This window comes from Sceloporus undulatus, chromosome 2 (genome assembly GCF_019175285.1).
Source record: "Sceloporus undulatus isolate JIND9_A2432 ecotype Alabama chromosome 2, SceUnd_v1.1, whole genome shotgun sequence".
NCBI classification, from domain to species: domain Eukaryota; kingdom Metazoa; phylum Chordata; class Lepidosauria; order Squamata; family Phrynosomatidae; genus Sceloporus; species Sceloporus undulatus.
In genome coordinates, this window is record NC_056523.1 from 81,307,167 (window position 1) to 81,322,649 (window position 15,483).

The window sequence follows — 15,483 nt, forward strand, 5'->3', positions numbered from 1 at the left end:
ATCCGCCTCCCCCCCCACCGTTAATACCCACAAAAAACGCCTGTTTGCCTAGTTCCAGGAATGGTGCTACAGCTATATAGAGGGCTAGTGGTTGCTAGCTCCTCTCCCAACTGTCTGACTCACTTCCTCTCAGCAGCTGCCTCACTCCCCTGAGACCATGTGTTCAGGCAGAAGACCTGGGCCTACAAACAAAAGAACAGAACACTAACACTAACACGCACAAAAACAAGCCTTCTTCCAGCTCACACAAACCAACAGCCTTACCTCAACAATCGTTACCCAACAAATTCTCCTTAAAGACTCTGAGGTCAGGGAGATTCAACCCAAAAGACACAAGCTCTTTTCCACTGTCACATGCAAAATGCATGCTAGCCAAGCCCAAAATGCATGCTAGCCAAGCCCAAAATGCTAACATCTTAGTTCTTTTGGATCCTGATATGCAATAAACCTACCCATGGGCCTCTGACTCCTCTATTGTCATGGTTTAGTCTTGTAAGCATTTTGGGCCTCATTTTTAAACTATGTTACGTATCATCCAAACTCTTCAGAATAAAAATCTAAAGAAATAAATTGTCTACTCTTACTTAATAAATAGAACGACTTCCCAGATTCTGAAGAGCAGGTCTTCTGTATATGACATTAGTGCTATCTGAAAAATGACACAATGTTTGGCCTATGTCTTTGTATTCTTGCTTAGAGTTTTGGCTCGCACTATTTGAATCTAATAATTGTGGTCAAAGCGGAAGGCAGCAGCTATGTCTCTAATCCACAGTGCCGCTTCAAGCAAGCTCTTTTCAAAACAACTGTAGATCTAGGCATGGCTACAACCATTTCCAAGCTATGCTCCTTAAGTGAGTTTCTTATTTTATATCATTTGTTTCTGAGAGAAGCATTCAGATTTTCTTGGAACAAACCTTTATGGTGATACCTAGCTCCAAAGGGAGGCAAATTGCTCAAGGGTATAGAGGTGGCACAAGGAAAAACAGAACAAGTACATTTGTTATGAACAGAAAAAAATGCTTTAATCTATAAAATGATGAAGCCTGACTATTTAAAGGAAAGAGACAAATAGAAATTCATGAATTTATCATCTGCCAGCACACTGATCATTTTACGGATGTAACAAAATACTTATTCTTGTACTTGCCAAAAATATTAACTGTTAGCAACAACAACATAATGTAATGTACAGTAAAAATCAAATCTAAAACTAGAACTCCATGGAGGCAATCATGGTGTCCAGGTCTCTGCTCTGTAGACTGAGGATGCTCACTGGGTATGTCAGAAATCATATTCCAAATACAGTGAAAGATGTTGGGAGAATTCCAAAGGACACAAATTAAGAGCAGAAGATGAAGCTTCTAAATCAAGGCTTATGCATACACAGCTATTGGCAAGTCAGAAGATACAGAGCTGTCCCCTCAGTTATTCAAAGGAAAGTTCTACAGCAGTGATGGTGAACCTTTTACAGACCAAGTGCCCAAATTGCAGCCCAGACCCCACTTATTTATTGCAAAGTGCCATGTCCCTCTGACTTTCTAGTAAGAAACTCTGGCAAACTCTGTGCTAGGGCAACAGCATGTGTGCCCACAGAGAGGGCTCTGAATGCCACCTCTGGCACGCGTGCCATAGGTTCGCCATCACTGTTCTACAGCATAAGTGCTCGTGTAGCTTTTCTTTATACGTGTCAGAGCAAATCTGTATGCACATGCTTCTTTTACACTTTCCTCCTTCTCACTTTAGTCATACCATTTGATAAACGCTAAACAAAAAAAAAATGAGGTGATGGGGGCAGCTGACAGGACAGATACTTTCCAATCTGTTGCAAATAAGAAATGCAAATCCAAGACAACTAATCTCATCAACCCTATCATAACTTAAAGTTGCAAAGATAAACTTGACATTTTTTTAAAAAACCACACATACACATTTTCTGCTTGATTTCCAGAGGTGGAGAGTTATCTTCCACACAAAAGCCTGGTAGTATCAAAAAGGAAAAAGCAGGTAATGCTGATGATGATTCCTTATGTAGAATGAACTGCAATATATCATCATTGCAGATATGAGGAATACAAGAAAATGCACTGATAGTCTGGCCTGACCTAAATATTACCTTGATTAACATTACTGCTAGGAAAGAAGTGAAACAAAGACACACACCCTTAACTTTTCTAGGGTGGCAGAGAGGGAATAGGTATATACATACCTACCAGAGGAGCTGTATATAAAGTGTACAGTTAGTAATATTCATATGGAGAAACAAAGACTACCAGCCAATAATCTCACCCCACCAAAAGAAGAGGGCATACAAATTCACATGTAATGCTAACAGACAAGATAAAGGACAGGACTCTGCATTTTCATATCCAGTTCTGAAAACATTTTTGCTATCAAGATTAAGTTAGGAATGTAATAGAAAACAGGAGAAGTGATGCAGTATACAGAATTGAATTACTCAACAGAATATATGGACCTTCTACTAATTATGGGACTGATTCATGAGTTAAACTTGCAAGCAGGGGCATACTAAAGGTTATAGTCAAGATTGATCGTGAAGCAGATCACAGAAAGGCAAAGAAGAAAAATAAGAGCTACTGTTTGTTTTAAACAAAAGCAGAAAAGGGTAGGTAAGAGTGAGTATCTCACAATGTCCCAATTTTATGCCATGTTCTATAAACTTTCTTTTTGGACAAGTAAGACAGAATTTTAATTAACTTCTGGAAACAAGCCATCTTGTAAACTCCAAACTAACCTAGATGTTAGCAGACTTCAAGTTTACCAGATCCTTGTACACATGAAAATGGAAAGGAAGTGGCCAATACATAATCTCATTTTATCTCCTTTCCAAGCGAATTATGGAATCAATTCATCTCAATCAGCATTCTCATCAGGCACCTACATTCCTTCCTGAGTCTCAGGAAGTTATTAGAAATAGATCTCTAAAATAGAATCTCTAGAGCATAGAGACAATTAAGAAATAGATTTTGCACAAATGGAACTGTAAGGGTTAATATATAAAGGCTTTTTAAGATAGGGTATCTACAGCCCGAGCCTTGGGAGGTAGCAATTCAATTTACAAAGCTTAGAACTGCTATGCAAAGTACTGTTCTCTCATTTAGAATGAGGACAAAGATGATATCAGGAATAAGAAAGGTAACAGCAAAATTTAACTTCTTGTGTCACATTTCTCTTGGTCTTGCCATTCCTGTGTACAGAAATAACAAAATTTAGAAGTCTCCACTACATCTAGAGATTTTTGATAAACATTTTAACACAACAGAACCTTGTATACACATCTAGGTTCAAACACAGTTTCCAATAAGAAGAATTTGAGGAACTGAGAAAGAAGTGCAGTTTGCTGGAACCACTGCTAATTGCTTCAGCAGGGCCTCCACCTGCTTGCCCTTCTGAAGCAGATTCGTCACAGTACTGACGGAAACAATTTTATTAATCACCAGATGTTCCAGAACCAAAATCTGCAGAACAACAAAAAGGATGCAAATGGCAAACTGATGACCTAGGAAAGTCTTCACACAAACCCAGTTAATTCAGGAGGGAGCAAGACAAACACAGCAATGTAATGCTCCATTCCAGGTGAGGAGAATATCATCATTCATCTGTCTGTTAAGCCCATTTTATATCTCACACTTAAAAAGCACTGTTTCCAGGAATAACAAGCTTTCTTCCAAAAGTTCATCTCCTCTGGCTGGTACTGGATGTAGAATTTTCTTCTGCTTCTTCTAGGCAGAAGGAAAGGATGGGCTCAAGATGGAACACTGTCAGATGCCAAGCCTTGCTTGTGTCAGACACAACCCCCACCCCACCCATCAGCTAGTACAGCAAGAGAATACACAATGAAAACTATTCTAAAGGACTGAGCAAATGCCAACTAGTATATCTGTCCTTTCTAGCTCCTTTAGCCAATAGTTAGTCCTCACCCTGCTAATCCAGTACACTGCAGGACAGGAGGGTTTCATTTAGCCAGAGGAACAATAAAATCATAGTGGGCTGGTAAAAGATGTTCACTTTTGGCCACTGGCAATCCAAAAATAGCACTGGAACGTGTTCTAGAGATCTTGGCTGAAATAGCTGTAGCCATCAGGGCCGGTTGTCTCCTCCCGTGTATACAGCGTCCTCGGATACCGAGCTGTAACAGGAATTCCTCCTGGTATACTATAGAATGAGATAAGGAAGGACCAATGAAGATTATTTATACTCTTTCAAAATACATTAAATCAATTGTCTACATCAGGTTGAAAATCCTACTTCCAGTGTTCTAGCCAGAAATGTTAGGTTTGCCATTGAAATACTAATATCTTAATATACAGCAGACTTGACAAAGAAAATGTATCACTATGCTGCATGTAGCATTCAATAGACTTTCATGGACTACAAGTTACCACAGTAATCTAGCATTACCCAGCTCAATTACACTGAAATTTTGTTCATTTAATTCATATCCATTGAGTCTCCAGGCTCTGTGATGACTCCATGGTATTCTAAGTGACCACAGAAAAATGAATACATAAAAAATAATCTGTATGTCAAAGGATGTAGTAGAAAGGTTTTCCTTTTATTCTTCCCCATCCTGAAAACTTGTCATGTTCTTGCACACAATACCGGGCAGCATGCCCTTTGTGAAAGGTTTTGCTCTATGCAGTTTTTTGAGAAATCCTCTGGTGATTTGGTCTTTTTATGGCAGGTTATATTAAGGTGTTTTTATTGCAAGCTTCATCCAAATGAAAAATGTTAGGGAAACTGAATGGTAGTGTGTATGACACCTTGAACTTGCTGCTCATGAAGAGAGTAACCAAGGAGATAAGAGGGCTGATGTCTCAAAGTGCTTGAGGCTCATGTGAAGAAAACCAGAAGACAACATCCATACTAAAGAAGGTACAGTTGCCAATTGTCTTCTTTGTATTCCTTCAGGCAAAGTGAAAGAGAGTCAGATGAGATGATGTCATTTGGAAATTCTGCACTGTGCTCATTTGGCTTATAAATGCCACTGTTCCTGAAAGTGCTTATTTTGGTACAAGCAGACCTTTTACTTCAGTATCCCATATTTGAGAAGTTTGCAGATTAATTGGATCTTATTACAGGTAAGCCAAGAGAACTACTGTAATTTGTACAAAAAAGGATTGTTATAGATTTTTAAAAATCAGATTTTTAATTTTTGTTAAATTAAAAAGTAAAGCTATTAATTTCCTCTTAAGTATGAGGTTAATGTTAAATAATCCAAACATACAGTTGGTTTCCAAATAAAACAGTATCTCTTCCAGATACACTGCATCAAACAAAGGTTTTCTACGTAAATGAAGAATCACTAAAAATTGTTTCTCAAATACAGTGCGCCCGCGTCATATGCGGATGCACCATACGCGGCTTTCAGCATATGCTGAAAGCTGCCAGAAAGCCTGTGGAAGCGCCTGAGGTGGTGCATCCCATTAAGAGCTTTGGGGTGCGTGCCTCTGGCGCTGCACCGCGCCACGCATGAGCCTCATTATTTTCAATGGGGCTCAAGCATATGCATTTTTTTAATGTGGGGGGGTCGGGTCCCAGAACAGATCCCCTGCGTAAAAAAAGGGCGCACTGTATGAATATTTATGACTTAGCTAGAAACACAAGCATTTCATTTTCATCTGATCAAATGCTTCACCTGCACACTAAGAAAATCTTATTTCATCCTATCAGATATGAGCAGATGGGCCAGGAAAAGTATGCAAAATATATACCATATATACTCGTCTATAAATCTAAAAATTTATGTCCAAAAATTGAGCCCAAAATCTCAGGTCGATTTATTTACAGGTCAGTATGGTAATGTGATAGCAGCTCTTTCAGATTTCCCCATGTGGTAGGGACAGAGTTGCTTTTCTTCTTGAACCAAGCAGGAAAAGTCCTGGGTAACTGCTGTTAAACAGAGTCCCTCTCCTGCCCCTTCTATTTGGGTGAAGGCTGAAGCAAAAAGCATCACTTAGAGTCTCTCTTGCTGTGCACACACATACACACACTGAAAAAGCCTCCAGGTTTACCTTTGACTTATCCACAGGTCATGGCAAAATCCATAATTTTGGCCCCAATACCTGTCCTTGACTTATATATGAGGTTGACTTATAGTCAAGTATATATGGTACAGTATGGTACAGTACAACCAACACGTGTAAGGCCTGGTTGTAACAACGAACACCTAAAAACAATATTATATTTGTACATGAATACATTTTATTTGCCATATATACATCATTGTTTAGGAAATGTGTATCTTCATTTTAATAATTCCAATCTAATTATTAAATGTAACCCATATAACAACAACAACAACAACAACAACTTTATTACAGCCATTTGGCCAGCACATGTAACCCATATTTGTGACAGAGCTTCCTATTGTGGCAGGATGCATAATTAGCTACTCCAGACAGCAGAACATTTAAACACTTACTGGTTCTTGTGTTTGAAGCCGCTGATGTGAGCTTGGTACTGCTCTATGGAGTTCAGTACTATATTACAGTCTTCACAGGGATAGCCTTTCCCAGCTGAAAGACAGTGTTAAATAGAAGCATGGTTTATGAGAAAAAAATAAATCTGAATGTGAATTAAGACTCGCTAAATGGTATTCACAGTGATTATGCTAAAGATTGCTAAAGATAACATCAGGAGCTCTAGGTAATGTGATATAGCTTCTTGGTCACTGTCAATGAAAGGTAACTAACATCATGCAGCTTACTTCACTATGCTAAACATTCATAGGATACTCTGCTCAGAGTCAACTACACATCTGTGACTATATCTCCCAAAATTTCTATTTGTACTTTACCACAACAGGAGGGGCTTGCATTTGACTGAAATATTAATGCTGTGGTTTCATGATAGAGTGCAAAAACAGAGTAAAAAGGCACTATCATGTTTTTTTCTGCTGCAATGCTATTTTTTCTATTTCTTTCTTTCTCAGATTCAAACATTTACCAGAGGGAAGCAAATTTTTTATTTATTTAAAGGAACTGAACTGGATGTGCCAGATTAGAGCATCTTTTATAAATATTACAATATATGCAATATTTGTTGACAGATTTTCTTCACAGTTGCTTTATTGAAGCTGTTTGTAAAACTTCCAGTGAAAAGATTTATGTTAGATGTTAGATCATCTGGGAAACAATGTCAGTGACAGGGAAAATTTAGAGATGAGGAATACATCAGTGTTTTCATGAAAACACTGCAAAAATGTTTTCTATGATATAGGAAAGGATGAAAAATGGGTATAGTAGCAGGACAACTGTGAACTAGATGCTTAAAATATGTTTAGCTCAGAAAGAAATTTATTAGGCAATATTGCAGAATGGCTACTTAACATGTGATCCGAACTACTTGTAGAATCACTGGATTGGAGACAGACAAATTAGTACCTCCTAATTCTAATTTGAACAGAAATCTGATGTGTTCTGCCTTTGTTGCTTTTTCCTCTGCTGAAATGGCCCCAATGTTCTCTCGCTCACTGGGTTTCACCCACTATAGTAAATACCAATCTCTTCAGTTACTAAACTATTGAACTAACCTTTTCTTAACGGTTGGGGAAAAAAAAAACTCTCTTCACAGCTTTAAGCACTTCTGAAATCTATGTAAGTAGGAAACAATAATTCTGTACAACCTGAAGTTACATCAGAATAGTTTCATCTAGCAAATGCGTCATGGAAAATAGATGGCATTTACTGACAAAATGAGATATTTGCTCATTTAAAAAACAAAACAAAAACAGCCAAACAGGTGGATTCTAACCAAGGACTGGAGTTCTCTTTTACTCTAGAATGAAGAGAAATATAAATATTTTAAGAAGTCTAATGAAAGAGTGTTCTAAAAAGAATCAAACTGATAGTTTCATAACTCTCATGACACTAGTTTAAATTCTATTGGCTCCTGCTCACTTCTTTTGCCTACTGGTTTGCAAGTCACTGCTTTTGATCTATGGAGGGCACTTTCAGCATGGAAAAACAAAAGCAGGACAAGAGCAGAAAATACTCTGTACAACTGATTTCAGACACACTTCTACTCTGTCTCCATTAAGCGAACCATTTCCTTTTAACAGAGGCTGCTCCGGATGTGTAATGCATTTCTACTGGCCTATCCTCTTGCTGAAATTAATCCATTTTGGAAAGAGGATTACATTTATAAAGTAGTGTATGTTGGGATGAGAAAAGCCTGGAGAGAACACGCTAGGCATCAGGAATGCAAGCTTAGCAGAAACGAAGTTGGGATATGTTTTAACTGTATAAGGGGATAAAAGGATAACTGAGAAGGTGACAAGAGATAAATGACAAAAAGAGGAACTATTATTATTATTAGCAGCAGTGTAGGATAAAATACTTAAATAATCTGAACTTGGGAAGCTGGTTCTACATCTTTTAGAGCTTTAAAGCTCCTTCTGAATTCAGACAAGCAACTAAGCAGAGCCCATTGTTTTCATCATTTCTGTTCATTCCACACAATAATATCCATGTTGTTTTCAAGTAAAGCAATTTCAAATTGGAGATTATAGCTTACTATAGGATACATATGTTTCTTTCTTTCCTTGCTATTCCCAGGGATTCTCTCCATTGTCACTGTTTCATTCTGTCCCACCATTTTCTCAGGCTTGTTTGGTGGGAAAAAGGAAGAGGACCTTCTTGGCTGCTGCTCTCACTTTGGCACTTCCTCCCTAAGGAAGCCAGAATGGCCCATCCTTGCCCGTCCATCAGCAAGTTGAAATATTTCCATGCCACCAGGCTGAGTGGAGTGGGCTTTTAATGCTGGGCGGTGCTGTTTTAAAGTTTGCATGTAGTCATTTAATGAATTTTAATGTTTTTAATGTTTTCAATTTCGTAAGTTATTTTAAATACAGTGGTACCCCGGGATACGAAAGCACCGCGTTACGAAATTTCCGGGATACGAAAAAATTCCATAGGAAAAAACTGTTCCGGGTTACGTTTTTTTTTTCCGGCTTACGAAAAAAATTTTGTGGTGCTTTTCGGCGCTTTTTTGCACGAAATCGCGGCTTCCAGCGCTAGCGCCTATGGCTTTTTCGGCTTGCGAACATTTCGGGTTACGAGGGCGCCGCGGAACGAATTAAATTCGTAACCCGGGGTACCACTGTAACTTTATATGTATATTTTATTGACTGTTTTCTTGTAATTAAATCTGTATTATTTTAATATGCCTCAGCTACCTTAAAGTTCATTATTGAGAGAAGGCGGGATAATAATAAAACAAACAAAAAATAAACAATATTCACTTGCCCTATAAACCCGCTGCAACTCAGATAAGAATTAGTTCTGTTAGCTGAAAACAGCACGATTTGTTTAACATTGCTGCTGTTTTTGTATTCTCCTGCAATTCTTACCAACAATATTTCTGTCCACTTTTTCCATGGACATTAAGAGCTGTGACTCTTTCATTCTGGATTTCCCTCACAATTTGATTTATATTAAAGAAAAGATATTAATACTTAATTTGTAATATATTTACAGTTAAATAAGTACCTTTTTCTCTATGCATACTTTTTGAATATTATGCATTTACTTTTAGAAGAACTACACTTTTCCCCCTTTCTTCAGGGGAGTTTTGATGCCATTTTTAAGTTGTCAAGATTCTGTCAGTTAAAACGTATTTTCCTTGATTATTATTTCTACTGTTCTAAATAGATTATATTAGGACTGAGGCACAATATTTTTATTTGGGAACTTTACTCCCAAATTTGGGATGAGGGGCAAGGAGGAAAAAACGAAGCTGAAATCACTATGAATTTTGGCACAAAAGGCAAATTTGGGTTTAAAGGGGCAAAATGCACCAGTGACAGCTCTGCTCCTCCTGCTTCAGCTGGTCATTTAAAAACAAACAAACCATCCAAATATGTTTAAAATGATGCTATTTGATTATGGAGCATTTAACAGGGGAAAGAAGAAGTCAACAAAAAAACTGTTCCTGCTGCCAATGAATTTTGCTGTCTGCCTTCTGAACTGCCACTAATATTTAGGTGGCTATTTAGGTGTACACTTAATTTATCCCTTTTTGGAGTTTATGTATATTCCTAATAAACATGTTTATAGAGAAATATTAAAAGAAACAGGAAACAGAAAGTAACTTTGCAAACTGTTACAGAAAACAAAAGACCTTAGTAGCCGTAAACTACAACATTTTATTAACACTCAACACTTTAAGCCACAGTCTACATATTTAACATTTAAGACTGCAGTCCTATGTTCATTTACTTTAGAATGAATCCTATTGCACACTGTAGTTCTTATGTACAAGCAAATGCACAAAAGCTACATGTTTATTTTCATGGGAAACAACAAACAACACCTTTGATCCTTGTGTTTAGTCTGTCATTGTTCAGCCTAATAAGGTTTTAATATGCACTTTGGTTTTCTCTTTCATCCATCCACTGCCTTCTGTGCCTTCGTTCCATTTACCTGCTAAACAGCACCTTCAGCACCAATTATTAAAGCTGCAATCACAAATGATTATTTTAAAAATTATTTTATTGTTTATCTGACTAATTCTTCCACTTTAGTCAATACTGTACTTGTCTTTTTCAAACTAGATAAAACTTGAAACTACTTTAGGACATGATAATATGTGGTGTAGTGGTTTGAGTGTTGGACTACAACTCTGGAGACCAAGGTTCAAATGCCCTTTCACAGGGCGAACTTGGGCAAGTCATTCTCTCTCAGCCTCAGAGGAAGGCAAAGGCAAACCTCTCTGAACAAATCTTGCCAAGAACAGCCCAAGATAGTTTGCCTTAGGGCCGCCATAAGTTGGAAATGACTTGATGGCACACAACAACAACAACATACTTCAAATACACAAAAAGCTGTTGACCAGAGAGGTGTAAGGTTTGTCTCATAGGCCTGTTACAGACAGCCAAAATAAAGCTGCTTCGAGTCACAGTGGAGGTATGGTGTTTCAATGATGCATGCGTCCTAAGAGTCCAGAAGTCACACAAAGCCCCGCTCCAGCCCAAGAACTGGGGCTGGCTTTGGTGTGCTTCTGGACTCTTAGGACGCATGCATCATTGAAAACCATACCTCCACGTGACTCGAAGCAGCTTATTTTGGCTGTCTGTAACAGGCCATAGAATCGTAGAGTTGGAAGAGACCACAAGGGCCATCCAGTCCAGCCCTCTGCCAGGCAGGAAATCTCAATCAAAGCATATCTGACAGATGGCCATCAGCCTCTGCTTAAGACCTCCAAAGAAGGAGACTCCACCACACGCCGAAGGAGTGTGTTCCACTGTCGAACAGCCCTTACTGTCAGGAAGTTCCTCCTAATGTTGAAGCGGAATCTCTTTTCCTGTAGCTTGCATCCATTGTTCCAGGTCCTGCTCTCTGGAGCAGCAGAAAACAAGCTTGCTCCCTCCTCAATATGACATCCCTTCAAATATTTAAACAGGGCAACCATATCCTTTCTAAGTTCTAAGTCAGGGATAGGAATTATGTTGCCTCTCACAAGCAGCACTTTAGGGGGATGGGTTGCGTGTAGTCTTTGGTACTCTAAAGCCCCTGTCTCCCATTTTTTAGAATGACTCCCACTTTTGCAGCTGAAAAAAAATTACCTGCACTTTTTAGCATTAAAACCTGGGGAAATGGCACCTCAAAACAGCCTCAAACCATTAATAATCATCAGAAAATATCATGTCTGGCAGCGCAATCCATTTCAGCACAGAGACTGTCTCTGATACTCTGCATCTCCTAGAACAAGGATGGGCAAGGTATGGCCCATGAGCTGTATGTGGGCATCCAAGGCAACTTTGAGGCTCCCAGAACCTCATAGCACACAACTTTTTTTTTATCAAAATGCCCCTCCCCCCCTGGCTCCCGCCTAGAGAGTATGAAGGACAAATCTGCACACAATTAAAATACAATCAAACACCATATATAGTCTCTCCTCCACAACCCTGGATGCGACCATTCACAGCTTGAAAATAGTTTTAAAAAATAATTTTTAAAAAACTTGAATTTGCCATTCTATAAGGGAGCACCATTTTACTATGCCATTGTATATAAGGAGACTTAGGTAACCATGAGGTTAAGCATTCATGGATTTTGGTATTCACGGTGGGTCCTGGAACTGACTGTAGACATGTTTTGGGGTGGGAATGTAGCCAATGTGGGACTCTCCATCCTTGGCAGTTGGCAAATTTGCTCTAGGTGTGATTTTGCACTGTCACCCAGACATGCTGACTCTCCCCGGTCCCCGTACTGCTAAAAATTGGGGGAGGAGTCAAAATTGACATTATATTCAATTGCAGCTCCCAGAAACCCCCCAAAATCATCAGAGGCCAGAATGAATTCTAGTCACTTCCAAGTTGGGATTCCAGACTATTTTTCAGTCCTGAGGCTAGCTGTGGGTCTGCTGCAAGGGTGTGTAAAAACTGGCCCCAATACCTAACACAGCTGCCCAGTTCTGATCTAAGTGATTGACATAGAAGTTGAAGAGTATGGGGATCAGGACAAAGCACTGTTAACACCTCATTCAAAAGCTTGCTCTGGTTTAATGACAAGGCACTGACAAGCATTTGGAATAGTTTTCTAGGATTTCTCTAGAATCTGAGAATTGGAAGAGACTACAAGGGTCATCCAGTCCAATCCTCTGCCATGAAGGAATACACAATCAAAGCACCCCTGACAGATGGCCATCCAACCTCTGTTTAAAACCTTCAAAGGAGGAGACTCCACCACACTCCAGGGGAGCATGTCAGGTGGAATCCTTTATTTATTTTATTTATATGCCACCTTTCTCCCAGGCCAGGATACAAGATGGTTTCCATAATATATTTAAAATGTTTACAAAAAGTTGAAACAACATTTTAAAAATATCACATTAAAATACTATGAATCTGATAAAAAACAGAAAAAAGTTAAAAGTGGATAAAACATACATCTACACTAAAAACCTTATCTGTTTAAGCATTAAAAAGCTTGTTTAAGTAAAAATGTTTTTGCCTGCTGGCAAAAAGAAAACAGGGAGGGGGCCAATGTAGCTACCTTTGAGAGGGAGTTCCAGAGGGTGGGAACAGCCACCGAGAAAGAGCTCTCTTGTGTCCTCTGCAGGCAAGCTTGTGATGGTGGTGTGACTGAGAGAAAGAGATGATCTTAAAAGTCTGACAGATATAGGGAAATATGGCTTTTCAAACAGTCTTGACCTAAGCTGTGTAGGGCTTTATAGGTCATAACCAGCACTTTGAATTGTGCCCAGAAATAAACTGTTAGCCAATGAAGCTTTTTCAACAAGGGAGTAACTGGTCCCGGTCAGCATTCTGGCTGCTGTGCTTTGAATCCGCTAAAATTTCTGAACCATTTCCAAAGGCAGCCTCACATAGAGTGTGCTACAGTAGTCCAAGTAGGATGTAATCAAGGCATGTGTCATCAAAGCCTGGTCAGACATCTCAAGGAACGGGAGCAGCTGGCACACTCGTTTTAACAGTGCAAATGCACTCCTGAACACTGCAAAAACCTGGACATCCATGCTCAGTCCAAAAGAACACCCAAGTTGTGAGTCTGAGATTTCAGGGGGAGTGTAACCCCATCCAGCACAGACAAAGTCCCTACTACCTTATCTGTCCTATGGCTAACCAGGAGCAGCTGTGTCTTGTCTCATTTGCTCTCATCCAGTCTCCTACTGACAAACAGACACTGGTTCAGCACAGAGACAGTTTCTTTGAAGGCACACTTAGGGCTACAAGGAGGTGGGTTCACTCCAAGTTCTGCTGGATTGTGTGGTTCTGTCAGCACCAGTATAATGTTTGATACTACTTATTACTGAGAAATTCTTTTGAGTATTTCCTTTGCTTAGCTACAATGTGTCAATGTTTGATCTCTGCTGTAATAAATGTTTCTACTAGGCCCTCAAATAAAATGATGTTAATATTATCACACAGAGGTCATTCTTCCATGTCAGGATAGCAGACATAAAATGTAAAAAACCAAATTTCTCTGAGAATTCAGCTATATAATGTAGTTAGTATATTAAATATCCAACCATGTTTGTACTGCAAGTGGATATATCTATGTGCACTCTTCCATTTCTTCTTTCAAGGAAAAATTATACAAATCTGATTCAGCTCTCATTTTTTTCTCAAGTTGCATATTTTGAATATTGGCCATAGGGAACTGTTTTTCAAATAAATTGACTGTGCCTTGACATGAGAAACACAATAAAACTGTGATAGTCACTGGAAATCTCCACCAAATAAGGGGTCATAGATTTAATTAAATTTCATAAAATGCCAGATTGCCACAAGCACGTTTCACTGGAACCACTGAAGCAACACACAAAATTTAATGTTAATTTGAGTGGCAATAATGAAAGAGATTTCTGTCAGCATAAGCAGTAGGTTAAATGGACTTTTTCTCTTTTATAATGTTGCTGCAATCCCTCCCCAAGCTACCACAATGCGGTATTTTCTTTAGATGTGCAACGGAGTCTAATAAAAAATCAGAACAATATGCATTTGCCTGTTACTGCATGGAACTCTGAACAGAATTTCTGTTAATCCCAAATACTCTAAACTGACAGCGAAAAGACTGAGAAATTCAATTAATAGTTCAGTCTCTTGCATATTTCAGTTCATGTATTGGAAGAAACCTGTTTGAACTGGATAAGCCATAGATTCATTTGTTACACCCTGTGCTTCCAAGATGGTACTTATTTTTCAATGTCTGTTGTCATAATCATCTTGATAAGACACCTCTGAAAATACATTATTAAGCTTTTCCCATAGTTTCATCTGAAAGATTGGTTAAGCCCACAAATGTGAACATCTTCCCTAATTACATAAAGTAGGCTGCTGGCTCTCTGTTACTCCTGAGGACAGGCCTAAAACCAGTGGATGTAAATTTCCAGGAAGGAGATTTTGCTAAATTTTGGGAGGGATGTTTTAATGGTAAGAGCTGTTAGACAGGCAGACAGCAATAATTTTGTACTTACATAACACATTATGGGATGCTGCACTGAGAAAGGGAATGAACTAGATGCCCTCCAAGGTATCTCCCAGTTTTGGCTCTATAACATATTCTGAAAAGTGCTATTTCATCCATAACACCAACAAATACAGAAGGGAAGGGTCTCAACCACAGACACACAAACCAAAAATGACCATCACAAATACATGATCAAATAACAAAACAGTTATAAGTATTGAGGGAGATAGAGGCAGGCTAGCTCCAACAGGCCTGCCTGGAAGAAGACAAGCCCTCCCTTCAGCCATCATCTTGAGGGAGAGAGAGGCAGGCTAGCTCCAAGAAGCCAAGTCCTCCCTCCAGTCCATCTGCCTCAGTCCAGGCCTTGGAGGTTGAGAAAAACTGCTGGACCTCATCCTCTTCCCCACTACCACTCCCTTCTCCTTTTGTGTTGTGTCTTTTTAGATTGTAAGCCTGAGGGCAGGGAACCGTCTAATTAAAAAGACTGTATGTACAGCGCTGTGTAAATTTACAGCACTTTATAAATAAAGGT

General features: G+C 39.0%; 1 protein-coding gene across 1 annotated transcript in view; it reads right to left on the reverse strand.

Annotated features, from left to right (window-relative positions):
* Window positions 1-996: 996 nt before the first annotated feature.
* ZNF346 (zinc finger protein 346) overlaps window positions 997-15,483 on the reverse strand; it is a 38,734-nt gene continuing 24,247 nt past the window's right edge. Inside the window, exons 6-7 of the mRNA XM_042451894.1 lie at window positions 6,443-6,536; window positions 997-4,173 (exon numbers count right to left, since the gene is read on the reverse strand). Coding sequence (XP_042307828.1) covers window positions 4,068-4,173; window positions 6,443-6,536 — 200 coding nt within the window. The 3' untranslated portion in view covers window positions 997-4,067. The remainder of the gene's footprint in view (window positions 4,174-6,442; window positions 6,537-15,483) is intronic.